Below are 23,701 nucleotides of genomic sequence, written 5' to 3'. Positions count from 1 at the left end.
GCTTCAAAGGATGGCTACCGAGCTTTCTCGAGAGTTTTGCAGCTAAACATTCATCCTACCTTTTTTACAGAAGCTATGTTTTATTACCTGCTGATACAAATTAAGCATTTTGTGCCCTGCAAGGGACAAGTGCTCTTTACAGCATTTTTTTTTGTCATTAGCAACTGCAAATTGAAAAAAATTGGAATGGCTGCTACAATAAAATGGCATTCCAAATGAGACCCATCAACTCTAACAGATAAAACTAAGTTAAAGACAATTTAAAACTCGACACAGCATGATTGGGCACTGGAATTTAGGCTGAGCGAGCTATACTCAAAAAAAAGGGGGGATACAAATATGAGTCACAGTTCAACGTCAAAGAAAAAAATTGCAATTAAGGCTATTTTACAGTTTTATTCCAGTAAAATTGGTATGAAACTTAAGAAATTAATTTTTTAGTCCATGACACATGTCACAGTTTAATTAAACACTAAATCATATAAAGAGACCCTGAAATGATTTTGATGGGCATATTCTAGTGCAACAGATCTTTAGAGGTGGTCTTTGTGGGTATTCGAGTCAAATTTCGAAGCTCTGCGTCGACCCTGTTAGAAAAAAAATTTAAAAATCGCTCACAGGCAGCTCGCAACCGCTTAGGGCGACACACCTCACCGCGCGTCGCTTACCCCGATTACGTCAATGGGCAGAAGAACCAGCCTTCAAGCTTCAACCTCGCCCCATCTGCCCACAAACGTCATCGGGGAAGGGGACGCGCAGTGAGGTGCGCTGCCCTAACCGGTTGCGAGCTACTGCAAGCAGCGATTTTTAAAATTTATTTCTAAATTATAGGGTCCACGCAGAACTTTCAAATTTGACTCTAATACCCACAAAGACCACCTCTACAGACCTGTTGCACTAGAATATGCCCATCGAAATCATTTCAAGGTCCCTTGAAGCAAAGGAATGGATAAGTCTGCCATTAGCAAATATTCGTATTACAGAGACTGAAATGTTTATTGCATAATAGAAGTGCTCTCAATGTCCCCACATATTAATTTGTAATGCGCAAGTGTTTAATGATTTGATTACTTTTGACAAAAGTCGTGACCTTCGAGTTGTTTTAATGAGCTTTGTCACTGATTTTAAATGCCTCCCAATGTAATGCTGTACAAGGTGCTATCAATAAAAGAATACTTAAGTACTATTTACTGCAAAAATGTTCACAATTTTTACTGCCTGCGTTATGAAAAACAGAAAACCTGAAAACAAAGACCCCATTCATACACAGTTGAATCCAGGCACAACGAATGGCGCTTCAAGCAAATTTTCGCTAAGACGAAGTATTTTTCATTCCCCGCGAAATCCCCATAGGAAATAATGTATTAAAATTCCATCGAAAACGAATTACTTTGTGAGCGCGCATTCGCTTCTACGAATTTTTCACGAGCCTTCACCGGTCAGTGGCCCGCCTTTCTTCAAAAGTTGGGTGCTGTAAGAGATTATTCCCTGCTAAAACAGTGGCTTGGAGTAGCTAAATAATGCACGCAATGTATGTTTATTACATTTTCATGTATTCTTTATTTAAAAAATTTGGTTGGGAGTCGTTTATTCGTCATAGGGAAGCAGCGAGGGGACTTGTTGGCGCCGTGCGAAGGCCGCCGGCCGTACGAGGGCCAAAGACGAATCCAAATCCAGTCGCCAGCCTCCCCTCCCCGCCTTTTCCGCAGCCCTTGCCGCCATTTTCTCGTGTCGGTGTGTTGATCGTCGATCGCCTATGCCATGTCGCCGCCAACGAAGAAGCGAAAGTTTATTTCGCTAGAAGAAAAGGATTGAATTATCGCCGAAGCGGAAAGCAGGGAGAAAGCAAATATTGCCGCAGATTTTGGCATCGCGCCGAGTTCGCTATCGACGATTTTGAAGAATATGCACAACATTAGGAGGGCACTTTCATCGGGCACTTCAGCGCAGCACAAGAAAGTGGCGCACCCAACGTATGAAGAGCTCGACAAGGCTGTCTATGCTTGGTTCGTCGATACACGAGCAACAAACATGCCCCTGAGCGGTAAAATTCTACAGCAGAAGGCCCTAAATTATGCTTGTTTGCTAGGGCTGAACTACTTCAAGGCAAGCATAGGATGGCTGAATCGCTTTAAAGAAAGGCATAACATCGTCGGCAAGGTTTTGTGCGGTGAATCGGCATCTGCGGACGTTGACGGCGTATTAGCATGGGCGGCGGACAACATGACTGACATAATGAACAGTTACGCTCCGTTTGATATTTTCGGTCTGTGCGCACGACGTCGTGATTTTCAACCGGAAAAGGTACGCACACGACGCGACCTTAGCGCCCTCAGCAGCGGTGGCGCGCGCATGTGAAACAGGCTTGCTTCACATGCAAGCGAACCGCTTGCGAACTCCGCCGCTGCGGCGCATACACCCTCTCTCCAGCGGCGGAGGAAGCCCCAGCGGCTGGAGCGGCGAGGTTCGGGCAAGTTGGAAATTTTCGCGGCGGCGACGCGGCAGCACTACGGTGGCTAGAAGGGGAGGTGAGAGCATCGGCCGGCGCGGAGTGTAGCAAGGTAGTGTTGCGTTGTTTTAGCGTCGAGGAGCATGCATTGACTATGTGACGCTTGCCCACCACAGGAACATAAAATGCTAATCGGCCGACGTGGCCAGTCATTCTAAACAGGAAGTTAACAAGCCTAGCATTACATGCAAACGTACTAGACGCGCGAGTAAAGCCGACGGGTACGAGGCTCTCGCCAAAAATTTTCTTTAGCTATTTTTGCCCGTGAAAGAACGCAACAAGTCGTTGCCGAAAAAAAGCGCTGGATTTCTCTCGGCTGTGAGCCAGTGTTTTTCTCAAGCCATAAAAAGCAACAGGGCCCTTGCAGTACACCACAAAATTTTATTGCAGGGATGGACAAGTATTTGGGCCAAGCCAGCCAGTAAGGGCAAACAAGTGATGCATCCTAAAACAGAACACAAAAAATTAACGCACCATGCAAGGGACAACACACCCTCAGGTAACATGCCTCAGCTTAAGGTGCCGCATTCTTTGCCTCTTTCCCTCTCTAGCCTTATTCTGTGCTTGTACTAGAAAATGTAGCCTTGTTAGAGCATAAACTTCACAACATGATTTGTTACTTCTGTGCTGTGTTTGTCGCAGCCAACTGTACTTAGCCAGTTCCTTGCCAAAGAGGAAATCAAATCCATCACACTGTTGGCATTTAGCCTATTGACACTGAAACAATGTGTGAACGAATCCTCTAGCTTCACAATCAATTTCTGAAGCTCCCGAGATGGATATAGCAAGCCTCCATTATCAACCTCTTGTGTCAGGCAAGCTTCCTTTGGAAGTTGAGAGCCAGCTGGAAGGAGCAGTGCTCTAGAGCAGTCATGGCACTTTGTTTTGCTGAGCATTTTCCGAGCAACATATCCTGCGACATAGTAGGAAATCCGCAAGTCACTGCTTATTGCTACAGTGGCATCATGATCAGCAAGTAGATCGCAAGATGCAAGCACCTCATGAACTTCGTTCAGGCACCCAATGTCCATCAGCTGATCAAGCTTTCCTTGAATGCTTCCTGGCCTTTCACTGGTTGCCGAGAGCAGGCTCTTCATCAATGAGGGTGACACATTTCCATTTGGCGGGGCCTTCGCTAAGCTACAAAATGACAAGCAATTCACTGATGTCAAAAACTGCGACGCTGTAGGGGTGATCATTATTGCCTGACATTTGCCTAAGGATACAGAATAAATTTACTAAGCGATCATGACTCAAACGAGAGGTCATTAGGTACTTGTAGTCAAGCTCTTCTGTGAGGTAATCAAGAAGGGACATTGTGCTTGTCAGCGTAACACGAAGCCCTTCAGCTGTGCCTTGCGTAAGAACGCCTACTTTTCCTATTTGTGCTTCCCAGGCGTCTATGTAAGCTAAGAAATCCTTCACCTCGGTGCGACTTTTTGAACCAATGCGCATAGCACCACTACTGCACCTGGATGTCATAGCTGCTATCAGCTTAGACATCCGCCTTACAAATGATGCTGTTGCTGCACTCGAGCCAGCACCGCACACCCGTTCAATGTCAAATCTTGGTACGCATGGAGCCCTCTCAGTACTTCGTCGCTAAATAGTGAAAAAGCAAAGTTGACCTTCATTTTCTCGAATCCATTCGGCTCAATGACTGCCCTAGTTACATGTGGCATTGCTTTTAGCCTTACAACATCCCTGTTGTCACATTTCCAGGCTTCTCTTACCACATCCATTCTAACGTATCCTTCAGGTGTGTGAAAGCCTTTGGACACAACAGAATTACGTACACATTTAACCAGATGAGGAAAGTCCGACAAAAAGTGCAGACTTCTTTTGTCGTCTGCAGGGTGCTTGACCTTGCAGACTATCTTCTTGGCGGTCCCTTCGATGCCGAAAGCACGCCACATGCTCCTGTTCCATGATGCAGCGTCTGTTGTAACAAAATCCACGAAAAGGCTGGACTTTTCAGCTGCTAATGTGATGTCAACCACAATCTTTGAAAGAACATCTGCTTTCACATTACTATGTGAACCAAAGGTGGCAAGGATCTGCTGGAATTTTCCAGAAAATGGCTGAAATAATACCACTAGACCATGGTCATAGGTCTCTTTGCTTTGGTCTGGAGAAGTGTAAGCACCCAGATCAACGAAGCCCTCAATGAAACCACTGTTTGTCACTTTCAGGCTTTCTGAAAGCTTCATTTCGTCAATCAGAATGCCTCCATGCCTCTCAAACTGATTCATGCCCTTGGTTTTTTCGGCGATTGCGGAAAACATATTCTCATTGAGGCCAAAAGAGCTCTTATAGCCCTTCATATACTTGTGCAGGCAAACTAGGGAGTACCATCACCTTTTGCTTACGTATGTACTCGTATAGCTTGGGGCTCCTTATTTTCATTAGGATGCACTCCAATACCCATTCTTGGCTATACGTCATTCCCTGCGTGCCTTTTCTTTTTGATGCTTGAAAGCATGCTTGAACTTGCTGCCGCTGCTTTTCAGGCAGTCCAGAGAGGCTCTTCTCCAGCTTCCCCTCTGAAATAGCGGCATTTTCTTCTTTCACTGCTGTCATTGTTTTCAGCTTAGCAACCTTCTCCTTTTTGCGACAGCTGCAGGTTGCACTTCACAAGTTTCTTCGATGCGTTGGAAACAGGATCCGCCCTCGCCTTCCTCTTCTTATAGCAAGCTTGATTTACTAAAAGCTTCCGCAGGTACTTGCACTGAATGCATGGCTTCTCACCTTGGGAGACTCCTCGGCAGCCTTTGCTGTGCAGCTTATTTCCGTGCAGTCTGTAATTTACTCGGCTGCGGCTTTGATGCAGTTCACTCGGCACCAAGCTCTGCTCAAATCCAGGACACACACTCATTTGATCAACCAACTGAAGCAGGTTTTCCACACCTTGGGGGTTAAACACGTCGACTTGTTTCAACGCCGCGCCTTGGACGAACACGGCACACTGATAGTGTGTATTTTCCGCCGAGCACAACACTAGCTTTTTAAAGCACACGCTGTCACCTGCCTGAGAAAAAACACTGCATGCAAGTGACTTGGGCGCTTCTGCGACAACGTTCCTCGACCAGAATTCACTTGGAAGATTTTCACCCGTTAACTTGTCCAATTTTTCCCGGCTGCAGGCGTAATGAATCGCTGTGCCATCCGCTGCTGCGTCGTCGTCAGTTGCCACGGAGTCCCGGGTGCTGTCAGCCACGGATGAAGCAACCTCGCATTGCGAGCCGTCGATCCCTTTTCTTCGTTTCCCGAGCACCTCGCCTCTCGATGTTCTTGACTTCCTCTTCACAGGCAGCCTCTTCGAAAGATACGCTGGAGTGTTAGGAAACAGCGTGGGAACGGCGTCCTCAGACAGGCATGGCCGGCCGCGGGGAATCCTTACGGTCTCCCCATTCACAACGTGGATGTAGTCTCGCACGATGAACCTTTGCTCGAAGTGCAATTCACAGAGCACAGATGTTTTCTCCAGGGGCCTGTCTGCACGTGGTACCACCCGTTGCCACACTTTTAGCCTTTCTTCATCGCTCGGGGCAGCAAAAGTGGAGACTTTCTTGCCCTTGTTTCTGGCGGAGACGTATCCTGACGTGCACCCGGGCGCAAAGCAATGAGTTTGACGGTTGATACGTCTCTCCATTCTTACCTGTGTGCTCACGACATGTTAAGGTTACAATGGGTAAGCGTAGTCAGAAAAAAAAACTGATTGCTGGCAACTCAGCGAGAGAACGTACAGCAGCACAGAGGCGCATGCACCTGACAAACGTTCGCCAGCCGGAGAGAGGCCGAAAGGCATCTAAGACGCGACGCGGGCGCCACCTGTCAATAGCATGAATGACTACGACACACGCTTCCGTGCAGGGCCCGCAGCGAAACTCTCACCTCCCCCTCTAGCCACCGTAGCAGCACCGCATCTCAACCAATGACGGCCCGGCGTTGCCACGCGAGTTTTTACGCCGCACGTACGAACTTTTGTTTAGGAAATAAATTGTATAAAGTGCTGTTTAATGCTTAAAACCCAATAATTATATTTATTTAAATCAACTGTGAAAAGTAATGACAAAATAATGCTTTTATATTACGTTTTTGTTTGCAGGTCACCAAAACCGGTTGCAGGCGCATATCTTTTGCCAGCAACATTGGTTTTCGCAGCGGTGGGAAACGCGGAGCGGTGATGCATGTGAAATTCTCGCGAACCGCTACGCAGCACCGCGCCGCTGTTCGCCAATTCGCTTGCATGTGAACCACCCTGAAGAATGTTCGGCTGGGCCGCCGGCCGCCGCAACTACTCAAATTGGCGGCCGGACGTACTACTGCTTGGCGTGGTGTCATGAGCTGCTGCTGGCGTTGCAATTTGTAAATAAAGCGATGTGCGGCTTTTACGGGGGTACCCGAATTGCTGGCAGCGTGATTCGTGACAGTTGCGCTGGAAAGTACAACGCCGTGCTTGTGCCGTATTGCTCAGAATCAACTGACACGCCTTACAACAGTAATATACCCCGACCCTAATCGTCGTCGGGCTGACTCGCGCGCGGAACTCGATCTTAGGTTGGTGCTCCGTATCACATTTAACAGCAGTCATAGACTGTACGACAGCAGCTTATATCTTTTTCTAGCAGTGCTACATTTTCTGTTCGGCGAAGTGGCTGCCTGCCTGGAATCGTGGAGCCGTGTGAAGTACTGCTACTTTAAGGAACAATAATTATTTCTTTCCATTAAGTAAAAGTGCAGTGTGTGGCATAATAAGTCGTAACCAAAACTCCTGTACGTGCCCGGTGGGTCCAAACTCAATTTGCATGTATCCGGCTTTCGTAAGTCCACTGCTGCTGCGGCCGAATATGTTTGTTCGATGTGCACAAGGAAGCGGGCGAGCATCACGGCGCTGAACGCACCTGCGATCGATCAGTATATATCGCCAGCATGGATAGCAGTAGCGGCACACAATGCCGAGCCGTCCGGCCGCCGATTTGAGTAACGTGACTACGACGAGAAAGCAGTCTCCGCGACTGTCCGTGAGCCATGTTTGGCGCCGAAGTAGGGGGCACGGGGAGGGTGGCACGGGCTCGACAGCCGGCAGCCGAACCTGAACAGTCTTCGTCGAGCACGCACATACCTTTTCCGGTTCAAGATCACGACGTCGTGCGCACAGACCGACTGACGAGACTGACCTCTTCTATGAGATGCTGCCAGCGAAGACGCTTGATTTTGAAGGGCAGCGTTGCCGCGGAGGCAAACATAGCAAGAAACGAGTGACCGTGCTGCTGTGCACAAATGTGGATGGGTCTGACAAATGCCCCCCGTTAGTTATTGGCAAAAGTGCAAAACCACGCTGCTTCAAGGGGAACAGGAGTCTACCTGTCAAGTACGTGGCAAACAGCCGGTCGTGGATGACTCGTGCCATTTTTGCTGCCTGGGTGGTGGCACTTGACCGCGGAATGAGCAGACAAAATCGAAAGGTTTGTTTGCTCTTGGACAGTTGTTCGGCGCATCGCATTGACAACATCAAGCTGTGAAGTTCTTCCCGCCGAACTGTACCTCAGTCATTCAACCCCTGGACCAAGGCATCATCCGGAGCATGAAGTCTTCCTACCGGGAGAGGTTGATCCAGCGGCTTCTCCTGAACACCGACACTGGTCGGGAGACGAAAGTTGATCTTTTCATGGCTTTAGAAATGATGGCTGTGGCATGGAGAGCAACACGGTGCAGCGTAATCCGCAACTGCTTCAAGCACGCCGGGTTTGTCGACAGCAAGGTGACCAGCACGAGTGCAGCCACGGAAAGTGTACCATCGTCATCGACTCCGGGGATTGACGTTACTTGAAAATCGCTCCAGGAAGCTGGAAACGTCCCTGCTGACTTAGCGCTGGACGATTTTCTCGACGCTGATGCGGACGTGATTGTCCACGAGGAACGAAGCGGTGAAGACAGCATCAAAAGTGATCGCGAGCCGGAAGAGCCGTCCGATCATGAAGACAACTCCGCTCAAAAACTATGTTTTGCTGGAGTTATTGCCTTGCATTTTTGGTTAATTTCTCAACAACGAAATTTCTCGCGCGTCCCGTCGATTTCGTTGTAGCGGGATTCAACTGTAATCACGGTCAGATCACGACAATGGCTTCAATAACTCTGCTAGAAGAATATCCACACGATAAGCATACCAAAGGACGCACAAAGATTAAGACCAAGTTAAAGACATACATGCATTTCAGACAGTCAATAGGCGAGCAGAAATACTGTAAAACATTGTCATGTACATTTACCCGGCTGCACTGCCAAGCTGAACTCATAAGAGATTATAGAGGGTAGAAAAGAAAAGAGGGTTTGGACGGATAGCTCACACAGATGCCCCATACAGCTACCTTGACCAATAAGGCACATGGCAAACTCAATTTCACACCGTGCTTGCTCCCCAAAGGACCCAGAACCAACCCTCGCGTAAGGAAGGTGAGCCCATTCAGCAGCTGCACAATATTGGCAAAAACATCCCACTCAAGTGCCTTCTCTATCCACCCAACATTATCATAGATCGGAGACATCAGAGCTGGTGTTCACAGGAGAGGGCAAATACGGGCTGGTTGGTACATGTTTTACGAATTGGAAAAACAGCGCAATCAAAGACGAGACACAAGAGAAGCACAAAACACCAGCGCTGACTAACAACCAAATGGTTTATTGCTACAGGTGAGGCAGCATATAAATGAAATGGCACGAGTAACAACACAAAATAAGCATGAGAGAAAGATACCGCACAACCACACAACTTGACTAAAAAAAGGGGCACGTCACTGATTAAGATAGGCAAGTTCCTTTGATAGTAGATTTATCGATGGGGTGCTGATACAGGTGTTACCTAGCTTTCTGATATGGCAAGCCTCCGAAATGAGCCTTGTGGTCTCATCTTTATAACGGGCGATGATAGTGGTCCTATTGAGGTGCGCTTCGCAATCATCACACTCAGCACAGTGCACAGCAAGATGGTTTCTGCGAGACTTGTTCTCTATATCTTTTGCATGTTCACGCAGTCTATCATTGATGCATCATCCCGTCTCACCGATGTAGAAACTGCCACAAGAGGTCGGGATCTTGTAAACGACACTGAACGAACTTCCGCTTATGCTTCTTCTGGCAGACTGCCACTCAACATAACAGTGAAAGTAGGCTTGCCGTGGGTAACAGTGACCTTTGTAGGTGATGCACTGCTACCGCAGGTGAAAATCAAGGGAAAAGAAACAGAACTCACACTTTGGAAAACTGCAAAGCTAGATACCGTACATTTAATTTCCCCCTTATTGTAGCGCATTTGGGAAAAATTGACTCTAGAATGATGCCGCTCGTACGATGCCTTTCAGATTTCAAGGCACTTCTCACAATCGGAGAGGTGCTTCAGGGCCCTTTTAAATTTATCTTGGTCATTACTGGTATATTTAGGAAGCTAGTAAACATAGCACTTCAGTGACATGTAAAATAAGCTTGTCACTGCCTGTTCCAGTTATGGATAGGAATAAAATGCAGTACATATTCTAGGCCCAGGGGTGATACCGGAGACTGTTTGCAGATTCTTGCACTCCACTGTGGTAGCTGCTGCTAGTCCCTTACCACGTATCACTAATATCCACAGACACAACAAAGAGCCTAACTCTTTCGTCAAGATATGGCCACTTACTCTGTACTGCACCTATCGCCTGAAACATTTGGGTACAAACATGCCTGATCAAGCACTCATTTGCTCCTCCTCATCCTGCTTTTGTGAACAAGTGAATAAGGGAACCATGACAAACCAGCACCTTACACATCAAATGAGAAAGCCGAGTGCTAATTGAGGCAGCATCAAATTGCTGCGGCAGTTTTTTAGAGATCGAATTTGCAGCATGTATGACAAGATTTAGACCGCTGATAGAAAACAACATACAGCCATCATAACATTCTTCGTCTGTTGCACTGCACACATGCATTTAGAAACACTGCGCTGGCTAGAACTGAGAACTGAGTTTCATAAGGTCCCGCATCTTCTCTCCAAAGAAAATGTGCAGCTTTCAAGTGGTACTCCCACACTTTGACAGGGGAGAGCTACGCCTATCTAGGCAAAGTGAAAAAAAGAAAAAGGTGCTAATAAGGTTGGAGAGTAGGACTTTAGCCTTAAGTGACACATCTGTCTTTCCAATGCAGGTCCCAATCGGCCACTCATGCCTACAGATGGTAGTGGTTTAGCAGTTCTTCTGCGTTCCTTCACCCATAGAATGCAACAACCACAAGGTATCTGTGTATTATAAAGACCCATCATTTTTGAGTGTCTCCCCAAATGTAGTCGGGAAAAATTGGACACCAATCTTTTGGACAAAATATAAAATGCTTTTAACAACATATAAAAGCCAGGTTGACTAACAAAGTATTCAGCAGCTCACATGTTTCCATCAGTTTTTTTTTTTCGTTCCTAATAATACCCCACTCCCCTTTTGGTCTATGTTCACAGGACTTCCATGCCCATCCTAGACTTGTTGGGACATACATGAGCACTACGGATGAAAACATCCTTTCAGTGTCACAGAAGCCATTTCTAATGCCGATGGCTTAACAGCAGGGCAACTAACATGCAGTGCCTAATAGACTGATGTGAATCAGTGTTTGGGTGGCTGCCCTTCAATAGGAAGTGTACGACTGTCCAAAAGTAAAGCCTCGCATGGCGTAACAAGGGCTCAATCAAGGTCACAGCACAACTCCAGGGGCTTTTTTTGAACATTTTCAGATGACGATCGCATATTCTTTCTATTAAAACAGAAAAAGAAGCAGCGAGCTAAAAACGCAATTCAGCTGCACAGTTAGAGATGGTGCTTTATATGACGCAGCAATGACATAAAAACAAATAAACTCTTATGCAAGTTGAATGGGTGAAACAGTGATTGCAGATGATGACTCTATTCATGAAATGTCTGAAACGACTGAATACAAGCCCGAAAATTTTTGCTCAGCAAGTTTGGAGCAGATATCAATGAAGGGTAATGTTTTTGACATCACAAATGCAGTGTTCGCAGAAGAAATTGCCCAAACTGAGGTCACAAACACAGCAGACATTAAAACTCATCTTTTAGCCCCATACATTTTAAAAGGAGCTGGTAAATAAACCCGGCTTGTTGAAGAAATGGCAGCTGTGCCTAAATCTTTTTCTTCTGGCAAGGGTCTTGCTTCAATCCAAGACAAAAAAGACTGGCGGGAAGAAGGCTACTACGTGCATTGCACCAATCTCTTACTGAGTTCTTCCAATACTACCCAACACCAACATCAGGGAGCAACTTTGAAGAACTTGAGCCTAGGGTCTTAAAATTCTCTCTGATTGGAGAAATTTCATTGCCTTTACACCGTGTAGTCAACTGCTGTCAAGAGGTTCAGTAATCTCACACCAAACACTTGTGGCACCATGTGGCCAGCAGTGGTTCTTCACAATTAAATGAAAGCAAAAATTGGCAAGTTTGATCTACAAGTCTTCAAAAAAAATTTTTGTAGTAATTTAGTTCCTTTTAAAATCCACACCACTCTTTTTAATACTCAATTAGCACCTATAAGCGTTTGCTGCAGTGGTTCAGTGGCCATGGCATTCAGCAGCTGAATACGAGGTTGCAGGACCTGAACATGGCCGCAGCGACCGCAGTTCAATGGAAGTCAAATGCAAAAAATGCTAGTGTGGTACAAGAAACCCAAGTGGCTGATACTGGCCTGGAGCCCTCCATCATGGCACATCCTTTCCTCTACCTCCTTCATCCCTTTCGTTATGGCATGGTTCAGGTGTTCACCAAAGAGTGCAACGAATACAGTAAAACCTCTTTGATATGCATTTTAAAAATGCCCGAAAAAAAGTGTCATGCGGAAAGCATACGAGCCAAACCGCCAAATTTGGAAAAATGCAACTGCTGAATAAGGTACAAAGGCAATTATTGATAATTCCACCTCCTTTCCTAATGCTCTCAGATTTCAACCCGCTTTGCATGAAGGAAATTCCGCAACACATCTGGCTGTTGGTGGCAATGGCAAGAGCCACCGGGAACTCTGTTTCTGAATGCTTTGTCCCCTTGCACCAATGCATTGCGAGAAAGCCACTGCGGCAGCTGACTGTTGCAGCATTGTTGCTCCAAATCCCCAGAGCCTCGTTATCGCTCTCTGATGGTTAGTCCCCTAACACTTGGGATAGCGAAGCCGACACTGCATTTCTTCTCTTCATGTTTCATCCCCACTAAAGCAACCTGCTCATATGCCACAGCCAGAAGCAACTAAAAAAGCAGCAAATGCCCCTCAAAGGAGGCCCTGCAACCAATGCCGTCGACCGATTCTTACATCGTGGTTAATCCCCTCAGACCTGCTAGCCTGACGTCTATGATATGACAGATGAAAAGGGATTAATCAGGGCTTAATTGAATTAACTGTGCTATCATGCAAATTGGCCAACGCCATAGGCTGGAGGGCCTCCTTTGAGGGGCATCTGCCACTTTGTTTTCCAGCTGTATCCAACTGCTGTGAGAGATTTTTTTTTATGCTTCACCCCTTTGCGCACAGGCACTGCACAGAAGCCACTACAGCGGGAGAGTTCCGCTGCATTTCAGCTTTTCATGCTTTGTGTCCCCCCAGGTTCGACCCACTCACATGTTTGCACAAGTGCGGATGGTCTCTACACTTAAGAAATAGTGTTGCCAGGGGACATATTAACCAGAAGACAAATGGTTCAACTCTATGGGACTGTCATAGTAGCAAGTGCCTTTCCCTGCGTATCATCGTTCTGCACTGGTCCTTTGACAGAATGGCTGTCTGGGCAAGATGGTAAGGATTCGTTGCACAATTCATTTCCTAAGAGACATTTTTAATGCCTGCAATTTTCAAGGCATGAACTGTGAAGTTGCATCAATGAGGTTTTACTATACTACGCCTTCCCTCGCAAAACATTCCTCAATTAAATTTCAGCACCAATCCAATTCCAAGTAAGCAGTAGTCATTTTATTCTGACTAGTAGCACAGACTGTACATTTTGTAGCTGGGATTTTTTTAACTTCAGTGTATTAAATTAGGCAATTTTTACCAGTAATCCTACTGTACTGTTATTTTACAGCACACAGCTTCAATTGCACTGTGTTCAAGACAACATGCTGCCCCTGCCTCAAAAACCTATAATTTCAATAAAGTTCCATGCTGCTTTATCAAACTTGACCACTGCCTGTGTCACAGTGCCCTAATGGCAGCCGACTATAAATTATCAGCTCAAAAAACTTTTAAATGTTAGTCTAAATGACATTCTGTCCCTGATACAGACCAAATTTTATTTGTTGTGTGTGTAAGCCCCTTATTATTTGTTATATTGCAAATTTATGCACTTTGAAATGCAGATAAAAATGACAAAAACAATCTACAAAGAATAAAAACGAGGCCTTTGCATAAAATGCTGCAGTTGACAACAGTGACAACTTGCACTCAAGCACCAGACACGTGCTCTGGCTGCATGCAATTCATTCAATTTATTTTGGTGTAACCTTGTGTGATGCATTTCTATTTTTTTCTTCAGCAACAGCCCCCCAAAGGCCTATTCTGCATAAAAATACCAGGCCCATGAGTAAAAACTCAGCATCAAAAATTTATATACAGGCAATGGCTAGTTGGCAAGTAAAGCAAAAAACTCAATTTTCAATTTCATAGCTGTACAAAAGTACAAAATATGTGCTTCCCATGCCACCTTACAGTACAGCATAAACTTATTTTACAAAACCTTTTACAAATATATCAGGTGCCAAAAAGTCAATGCGCTCTTGGGTACATTTTGAGCAAGTGTTCACTCACTCGACAAGACAATCATATAGCAACATAAATTTTTTATAAACATCAAAAATCTTGTTTCCACACAACAGAGCACAGTAAAATCTTATTAATTCAAGTTTAAAGGTACTGAAAAAAACATCTGATTTATCCAATGGTCAGATTAAAGAATAGCCCACCAAACAAAAAAGCAAAAAGCTACTTACATCAGAGTAAGTTTAATTGGTGAAAAGCTCACCAATGGCTACATCTTCCAAGTTGAAAAGCGCACAGCAAAGACTATTTTTCACAGTTCCATCATCTGCTTTACTTTGCTCCCATTGTCGGGAATGTCGCAACACAACTCCAAAATGCCGAGGGCCTCCACAGCTCCATTCACAATGCGGTAATAGTAACGCCTTCTCAGCTACCTCGCACTAACGCATGTGACAAGCGCACACTTTTGCCACACTGGAATAATGACAGAGGCAGAAGCCAGGAAAGCACACAGCGGTATCTGATAGAGAGATGCTTTTTAATAAGAAAAATGAATCATAGCCGCTTACTCTCAGAGTACAACAAGTGATCAGCACTAGCTGGTTCGCGAAATCAATACCACAATGGTGATGTCATGCAAGATTGCCATTGAGCAAACACAGATAACCACAGTAGTGTGTAAGTGACTGGGCAGATTCATGGTAGAGGGGAATTACACTCCGCATCATGGTCCAGGTGAGGACCTCTGGTTTGAACTGCGTTGGCCAAGTTCGCCTTCACTGGTGAGTGGAGGCTAGAGTAGAGTGGACCTGTCCCCGAGCCGTATATATTGTCACGCGTGAATGTGGGAGATCACTGATCACAAGAGACAGCGACGGGCTTCGACGAACGTCGACCACAGCTCCAGATCGCTGTCACTTCCACTTCCTCTTTTTGAGGCGGCGCGTGCTTCAGGTCAGCGCTAAGCGAACATGCGGAATGCACTGTGTCACTGGTCCCCCGGAAAGAAAGAGCACCGTGCCGATGCGTAGGCTGTGTGCTTAAAAAAAGTTCACTAGGGGAAGCATGATGTGCGCACGAAAGTCCAGCTCTACTACTACCGCTCGTAGTAAAGCTTGAGACAGACAATGAGCACCACCCCAGGCTGCAGGGATCGCCGAGACTTCTGAAAGCCGCCAGGAACGACCTCATAGTTGAGGTCTCCAATTGGACTGATCACTTTGTAGGGTCCAAAATACCGGCAGAGGAGCTTTTTGCTAAGTCCGCGTCGGTGAATGGGAAACCAGACCCACACTCAGCCTCCTGATCTGTACCGAGCATCACGGCGTAGGAGGTTAGAGTGTTGGGCATCTCGGCATTGTTGGTCGAGAATCCGCGCTCTGGCCAGCTGACGAGCCCCTTCAGCGAGGCGCAAGAAGGTGTGAAGATCCGCATTCGGGTCGATGTCGTCCACATGTGGTAACATGGCGTCCAGCATCGTGGTCACGTCACGGTCGTAAACGAGGCGGAACGGTGGCATGTTTGTCGTTTCCTATACGGCCCTATTGTACGCGAAGGTGACGTATGGGAGCACTTCGTCCCAAGTTCTGTGCTGAATGTCGACATACATTGGAGAGCATGTCACCTAGTGTTTTGTTTAATCATTCCGTTAAACCATTCGTCTGAGGGTGGTAGGATGCCGCCTTTCGGTGGTCTGTATGACTGTGGCGTAAAATCTGCTGTAGGAGGTCAGCCATGAATGCTGTACCCCTGTCGGTAATTAGGATCTCCGGTGCACCATGACGCAAAACGATCTGATGGATAAAAAATTTTGCCTTGTCAAGGGCTGTGGCGCTTGGCAGAGCTGATGTTTCCACGTATTGTGTCAGGTAGTCAGTTGCCAAGATGACCCACTTGTTTCCCGAATGAGAAAGAGGGAATGGGCCCAGCATGTCCATCCCGATCTGCTGGAAAGGCCCCGATGGTGGTGCTATAGGCTTCAAGAATCCAGCTGGTTTTGTTGAGGGCACTTTGCGGCGCTGACAGCCTCAGCACGTTCCGACGTGTGCAATGGCCGACTCAAGGCGGGGCCAGTGATACACCTCTTTGATCCTTGTAAGCGTGCGGGCTACACCCAAATGCCCAGAGGTCGGTTCATCGTGTGAAGCTTGACGGATTTCATCACACAGGCTCGTCGGTATGACAATAAGGTATTTCTGATTATTTGCGGCGAAATTTTTATTCACGAGGCCCAGCATGGCGAACGCAGAGTGACGCTACCGAGCGCTTGAAAGCCTTCGGGACAGTCGGGCGGGTACCGTTAAGAAACTCCATGAGGTGCCGAAGTTCTGGGTCGGCGTATTGTTTTTCAGCGAGGCTTGTTGCACTGATCGCATTTAAGGTGATGTCGTCGTCTTAGTTACCGTCCTCCGTCGGGGATTCGACCGGGGTGCGCGAGAGGCAATCGGCGTCCGAGTGCTTCCGGCCGGACTTGTACGCCACTGTCATGCTGTATTCTTGGAGGGGCAGACTCCATCTGACAAGGCGGGCTGACGGATCTTTGAGGGTCGCGAGCCAACACAAGGCATGATGGTCCGTAACTACAGTAAAACGTTTTCCATAAAGGTAAGGTCGAAATTTCGACGTCGGCCACACTATCGCTAGACACTTTTTCTCAGTTGCTGAGTAGTTAGCTTCAGCGTGAGAGAAAGAGCGGCTGGCGTAAGCGATGACTCGTTCTCAACTGCTGTGGATTTGAACCAGAACGGCACCCAGGCCTACGTTGCTTGCGTCAGTATGAAACTCAGTATCTGCGTTTTCGTCGAAGTGAGCCAGAACTGGAGGTGCTTGCAGGTGGCATTGAAGAGTTTCAAATGCTTGTGCTTTAGGGGTGTCCCACGTGAAAGGCGTGTCTGTCCTCATCAAACGCATCAGGGGCTCGGCGATTCGGGCGAAATCTTTCACAAAGCGACGGTAGTAGGCACATAATCCTAGACAGCAGCGGACTGCCTTTCGGTCCTGCGGTGGAGGGAAATTGGCAATAGCTTTGGTTTTGTCTGGGTCCGGCTGAACTCCCTTGTAACTAACGACGTGACCATTGAACTTTAGCTCAGTGTAAGCAAAGTGGCATTTCTCATTTTTTAACGTTAGCCCAGAAGACTTTATGGCTTGCAGCACAACTTCGAGGTGCCGAAGGTGCTCCTCGAACGTTGCTGCGAACACAACAACGTCATCAAGGTAGATGAGGCATGTCTGCCACTTCAGGTCTGCCAGAACTGTGTCCATCAGCCGTTGGAACGTTGCGGGTGCAGAGCACAAACCAAATGGCATTGCCTTAAACTCATAGAGCCCGTCCGGAGTAATAAATGCGGTTTTTTCTCGGTTCCGTTCATCTATCTCGATTTGCCAATATCCTGATTTGAGGTCCATGGATGAGAAATATTTTGCAGAGCAGAAGCGATCGAGAGCATCGTCAATGCATCGTCAATTCAAGGAAGGGGATAAACATCTTTTTTAGTTACTGTGTTTAGGTGACAGTAGTCAACACAAAACTGCAGTGTACCGTCTTTTTTCTTCACAAGGACGACAGGTGCTGCCCAGGGACTACGTCGTCTCGAATTATCTCCTTAATTTCACGGCTGATTGTGGCACGTCAGGGTGGACGGCGTCATCGGTGATTATCCGATGCTTGGCCAAGTGTGTTCTTCCGACGCGGGAAGAAGTCGAGAACGTATAGCCGCAGCGCTGGAGGAGATTTTCTACTTGGCCTCGCTGCTGCGGCGAAAGCGCGAGGTTCATGTCATACTGGATGTCGGGAACACCGGTGTGAACTTCTGTTGAAGACACCATGGCAAGGCTGGGTGCTCATCGAATGTCGGCGATACCATGAATGTGGGCCACAGTGGTCCCAAGGCTGAGATGCTGGTGCTCACCTCCAAAATTCCTAAGCAGTACTTCGGTTTCTCCGTTTTCGATGCAAACGACCCCTCTGGCGACAGCAAGACAGCAGTCGAAAAGCATAATTTGTTTGTTTTCGACGACACCTTCAAACTTCCACAGCGTCTTCGCACAGACAGATACCACAATGCTCGAACGGAGTTTAATGGTAACGTCATCAAGGATGTAAAGAGCCGCGGGACATTCGAAAGCACTCTGGATTGCGTTCTCGGTGGAGAATGGCACTGACTTTAATTAAAGGTCAATGACCGCTCCATTTATGGGGTTCTACCACAGTAACAAACTTAACAAAGGTGTACGTCCTACAAAAAAAGATAATTAGGCTTATTTTTGATGTCCCCTACAATTCTCATACACATGCTCTGTTCATTAAAGCAGATATAATGCCTGTCTGGAAATTGTTTAGCTATAGACTAATTGTTGCCTTTAAGTACGAATTAAAAGAAAATCGAAATTTCTTTCGCAACCTAGCCAAGCTAGAAATAAAGCCTACATCCTACACTATACGTCAGTCTGAATACTGGAAGGTGGTCACTCCCCGCGCTAACTATTCTATGGGTACACTATCGTACATTTTGCCTAAACTTCTTAATGATCTGAATAAATGTGGAATTGATTTAGGTTGCACTACAGTCCGTGAACTGCGCCACGTGATATGTGATGTTTTTGAAAAATTCTAATATTGATTTCCTTGTGATACATTAAATCGAATCAATTTTGCGTTTCTGCATGTTTGTATTCCTGTATGTTTCATGTATGCTCCTGTACTGCCTTGTAGAGGGGACCGTGGGCTCTAGTCAAGCTGTTCAGCAGCTTTTACCCACGGCCCCTCCATCGTTTTGATGGAAATAAAGCTATTATTATTATTATTATTATTATTTTCCGCCAAAAAATCCATTCCAAGGATTACGTCTTGGGAACACTGGTCGAGTACGACGAAGGTGGCCAGGTACGTGTCCTCTTCGATGGTCACTCGTGACGAGCACTTGCCAGCTGGGGTGATCAAATGACCCCCGTAATTACGAAGCTGTGGGCCCATCCAAGGTGTGGTCACTTTTCTCAGAGTTGCGGCAAAAGGTCCACTGATTACCGAGTAGTCGGCGCCGGTGTCCACAAGTGCGGTAAGGAAGGAAAGGTTGGCGGCGAATGTGGACAGGTGTATCGGGGCGACTTGGAGGCGGCGGTGGACGGCTAACAGCTGCGGCATATGTCATCATCTGGGGTGTTGTGTTCGGTTGAAGAGGGTCTGGTGGACCTCTTCATGAATTATGTCCGAAATGGAAGAAATCTACGGTGACTGCGGAGCTGAAAAGAGCTTTCAAAGCTCTTCGCGTGCGATCGTCCGGATGGTCTCCCGAAGGACGTCGTGGCTAGAAGCATCGATACCGCTGGTAGCCATCAGCGACGGCGGACGTTCGTACTGCCTGAATCACATGGCGAGCATCTTCTGCATCGTAGTGGCTTCGGAAACAAATTCGGCGACTGTTCTGGGCAGGCTCGAAATAACGCAGCGAAGATCTGCTCCTTGATGCCCCTCATAAGAAAGCGCAGCTTCTTCGCTTCGGACATGTCGGGATCAGCCCGGCGAAAGAGCTTCGCCATGTCCTTGGAGTAAACGAGGACGGTCTCGTTCGGTAGTTGGACGCATGTCTCGAGGAGTAGCTCAGATTGTTCTTTCCGGTGGACGGTGGTAAAAGCCTGCAAAAACTAAGTCTTGAAGGAGCCCCAAGTTGTTATTGCGGCCTCTTGGTTCTCAAACCAAGAACGAGCTGCACCCTCCAAAGAAAAAGACGCGTGCTGCAGCTTCGAGTTGTCAGCCCACCTGTTGTATTGGGCTACGCGCTCGAACTTCTCGAGCCAGTCCTCCGGGTCCCTCGCCTGGAAAACCTTGAAATGTGGGTGGCTCACATGGCTGCTGCAGCATGACGGACGGCGAAGGGATGGCATCGGGTATGCTGACGGGGGTTTGTGTGGACACTGATGGTCGCACTGAATTGGAGGTCAGTGTCCTCATGGTCGGATGAGACTGCAGAGGCCCGAACTCTGGTTGCAGTCCTTGCAGCCGCCGGCTACTTTGGTTGGTGTGCGTAACTTCAACTTTCAAGGATTCAGGTAGGCTGGAGTCCCGGCTTCCTGGAGGGTTCCTGGGCATGGGGTGCGCTACCCAGCAAACCTCCACGAAGATGTCACGCGTGAATGCGGGAGATCACTGATCACAAGAGACAGCGGCGGGCTTCGACGAACGTCTTGACGACAGCTCCAGATAGCTGTCACTTCCACTTCCTCCTTTTCAGGCAGCGTGTGCTTCAAGTCAGCGCTAAGCGAACATGCGGAATGCACTGTGTCAATATGCACAAAGTTGTCTTTTTGCTTTAGAATGGGCCATAATGACGGGACAACATTGACGACGATGTGAAACTGCACGAACTAGGCCAATACAGCTAGCCCTGTTGAAGGCCAGCAATGCACCAACCAGCATTTAAAATGGCACAAAGCTGAGCTAAGCAGGATGGCTGATGCATGGCCGAGAGCTACTGACACCACAGGCCGGCAGTGAAAATACAGAACTAAAACCATGTCGTTGGACTGTTTCTCAGCTTAGCCACAGAGGACCATCAATTTTTGTCACGCCTGCCAATTTTTGTTATGCTTGCCTTGAGTAGGAATGTCTGGACAATTGTCGTGCCAGTCATACCTCAACACTGCCCACCTTCAGGTGCCCATCTGAATCAATATGTGCAGTTCCAGCAGCATACTTATTAATGAGTGTTCAACGCCATAGACTAGCACAGGCATTGGCTAGAGCCATGAAAGCTATTTGAATTATTTGGACTTTAGAATTAATGAATTAAAGAAGGTCAAATTAACAAGATTTTACTGTGCTAGCTTATTCCACAAAAAAGCGGAGAAATGAAGAGGCATCAAGCACATAAAAGAAAAAAAATAAAGCGAAAGGAAGAATGCATAATAACTTAAGCTCTCACAAAGTGCATGAGCAGTTTAAGTATACCACAATGTCATCTTCATTATGCTTCCATTGCATTCAATGCTTGACACTTTGAACTCAACCAAGAGTGCAAGCAAGTGCCACTTTTCAGGACTCGTTCGCAGTGCAATAACTAAATAATGCCTACATAAGTTATGTCAGCATTCTAATACGTAAAAAATCATTACCATACTCATGAAGCTGCCATCACAAACAAGTGACAAACAGATTTTTTTTTTAACGAGAAACAGAAAACCTTGACCCCTTTGTCTTGTATGAGTATACTTCATATATTGCAAATAGATCTCGTTTCCTTAATGCCATCATTGACACACCTCTTTCTCTTATGCTTGAAAGGACCTCAAATAACTGAGGAGGGACGTGATACAGTGCCCAATGACACAGAAGCAAAGCACTTCTCAGGAAGTAGTGTGCAAAGAATACACTGCAGTAGAAGTGTGGCACTTTGGGGAAATAATGACAAGGGCTTTGCTGCAATCCTTCAAGAGCTTGCTGTGCTGCCAGCCCTTCCTGCAAAGTCGGGTCTGTGACGACGACTCCACTGGCATCAGGGTCCTCATATGACTTGCTCTGGTGGGATGCAGAACCATCTGCTTCACAAGTACCCTCCTATAATGAAGAAGGAGGATGTAAAGAAAGTCACAAAATCGGACAAAAGCATGACCAAGCACACAAGTTTCTGAGACTCTCACTCGCACACCGCAAAATGCAAAAGGTGCTGCTTGCAAACTACATGCAAGTATGCACAGTCCAAGATTTTCTTGCAGCTAAAAAAAGCTGAATATTTTTCTTGAGTTATTTCTTCGCATAAAACTTACTCTAAAGTGAATGAAATGGACTTCATATCCTTCAAGCAGCACACATTTATTTATCAGTGTACCCACATGCTAGTACGGCATTACAGTGTAGGGCACAAATAACTGCAATAAAAGATTTATCAGAGAAATCCATTAAGAATATTCTAAAGCACTCCTACCTATTGCGCAATTATTTCAGCCTGCAAGCACAGCCATCCTTGCTCTGCATTCTAACTTGCACGACAGAACCATGCGTTGTATTCCCAAAGCAAGCAGGGCTTGAAACAGGAGCCTGGCTTGGAGAGTGCATGCATGTAAACTCATTGGTTGCAATGATGCATATCTTTAGCAGTGCAGATGGTATCGCAGGCAATACACTGCAGTGTTCCTTTTATCTAATATGAGCTCTGTGCACATTTTAGACAGGCGCCGATGATTTCAGGTGGCCACCATGCCCTCAAAGTCCAACCCTTTTTGCCTGCCATTCACTTCCTCACAATACTTGCCAACTATCTCGTGAAAAATGGTGAACAAGCTAAAAAACTTTCCAGAAAAGCTCAATAGAAATGCGCTTAACCAACGAAAAATTTGACGAAGCAGCTCCTGCACTATACTCAACTTTTAGACTTCGCTCCTTTAGAAAAATCGGTCGAAAACATGAAATAGCCCCATAGTGAAGCTGGCAGTGCATTGTAATAGTACAATGGATAAGTACGGTTTACATATATATTTACGTATTTTTGAAGAAAATATATCCGAAAAAATCAGGGGGTAAATTTTGGGGAAAATAAGGTCATTTCAGTACAATCATGACGTTTGGTCGAAATTCAGGTGCCTCTCAGAAAATTTTGGAGTGTTGACAGGTATGTGAAAGCCTGAGAGCTTTACTAAAACAAAATTTAATGTTACATCCGGGATTTACCAGGCCCTAAGTAATTCTGAACTCCACTAAAGCAGTCTGTCTAAAACAGACTTATACAACGCCAATGTTTGCCCACACCTGATAACTGACAACAGGGGAAAAAACTGTTCCATGGAATGCCTTTTGGGTTCCTCAAGCACCAAAATCCATGCATGCTTCAACTGTCACCTTTCAATCATCCAATTTATTCTGGGACTAACCATATTGTAATTGGTTGTAGCAGACTGTTGGATTTTTGAGGCAGTCATTATTCGTCATGTTTTCTGTTGTTTAGGTGCAGACTTGTTTATTTCCGCAGTGCAAGCAATAAAATTTTAGTTTGAAGTCACCGCTCATCAGTGTGTGTGTTCCTTTCGTGCCTGTCGCAGTTCACGCTGTTTGTATCAACGCTGTTTGTATCATACCAGCTCACCCAAGCTTCTCTTCTAGCACTCACTAATGTGGGCAGAAACTTCGCCACTTTGCAGCACACATACTACAGTAAAACCTTGATAATTCGAACTCTGGTAATTCAAAATCCTAATTGGTAGAATTTATACGGTCCTTTAATTTTTAATATAAAATTTAACAATTAAAGGAACTATGCAATAAATTAATTGAGATTACGTAAAGCAGACGAGAGATAGGCATTTCATCACTCGTCACCCCAACGCAAGGATTTTTAAGCTAGCATCACTAACAACGAAGATATAGACGATTAAAAATTACACTCCTCCTCTACCCCCTCAACTCGTACACGCGGGGCACCAGACAAA

At 46.4% G+C, this 23,701-nt stretch overlaps 2 protein-coding genes across 8 annotated transcripts in view; one reads left to right on the top strand and one right to left on the bottom strand.

Moving 5' to 3' along the window:
- LOC144109702 (uncharacterized) overlaps window positions 1-23,701 on the bottom strand; it is a 151,188-nt gene that overhangs the window by 39,758 nt on the left and 87,729 nt on the right. The window lies entirely within an intron of this gene.
- Window positions 1,694-23,314, top strand: LOC144113152 (uncharacterized). 7 transcript variants are annotated; one of them, XR_013310657.1, is made up of 5 exons: window positions 1,694-2,464; window positions 2,900-3,008; window positions 10,688-10,774; window positions 13,136-13,324; window positions 21,716-23,314. XR_013310657.1 is itself a non-coding variant. In XM_077646070.1 (4 exons), the coding sequence occupies exons 1-4, from the start codon at window positions 2,375-2,377 to the stop codon at window positions 13,183-13,185; spliced, it is 336 nt and encodes a 111-aa protein (XP_077502196.1). In that variant the 5' UTR covers window positions 1,694-2,374; the 3' UTR covers window positions 13,186-18,840. The 7 variants fall into 7 exon arrangements, 1 of the variants encoding a protein (XP_077502196.1); XM_077646070.1 differs by lacking the exon at window positions 21,716-23,314 and having other exon boundaries at window positions 13,136-18,840; XR_013310661.1 differs by lacking the exons at window positions 2,900-3,008; window positions 21,716-23,314 and having other exon boundaries at window positions 13,136-18,840.

This window comes from Amblyomma americanum, chromosome 1, assembly GCF_052857255.1.
Source record: "Amblyomma americanum isolate KBUSLIRL-KWMA chromosome 1, ASM5285725v1, whole genome shotgun sequence".
Taxonomy (NCBI): Eukaryota; Metazoa; Arthropoda; class Arachnida; order Ixodida; family Ixodidae; genus Amblyomma; species Amblyomma americanum.
The sequence above is the reverse complement of the archived record's forward strand: the minus strand, read 5'-3'. Positions and strand labels throughout refer to the sequence as shown.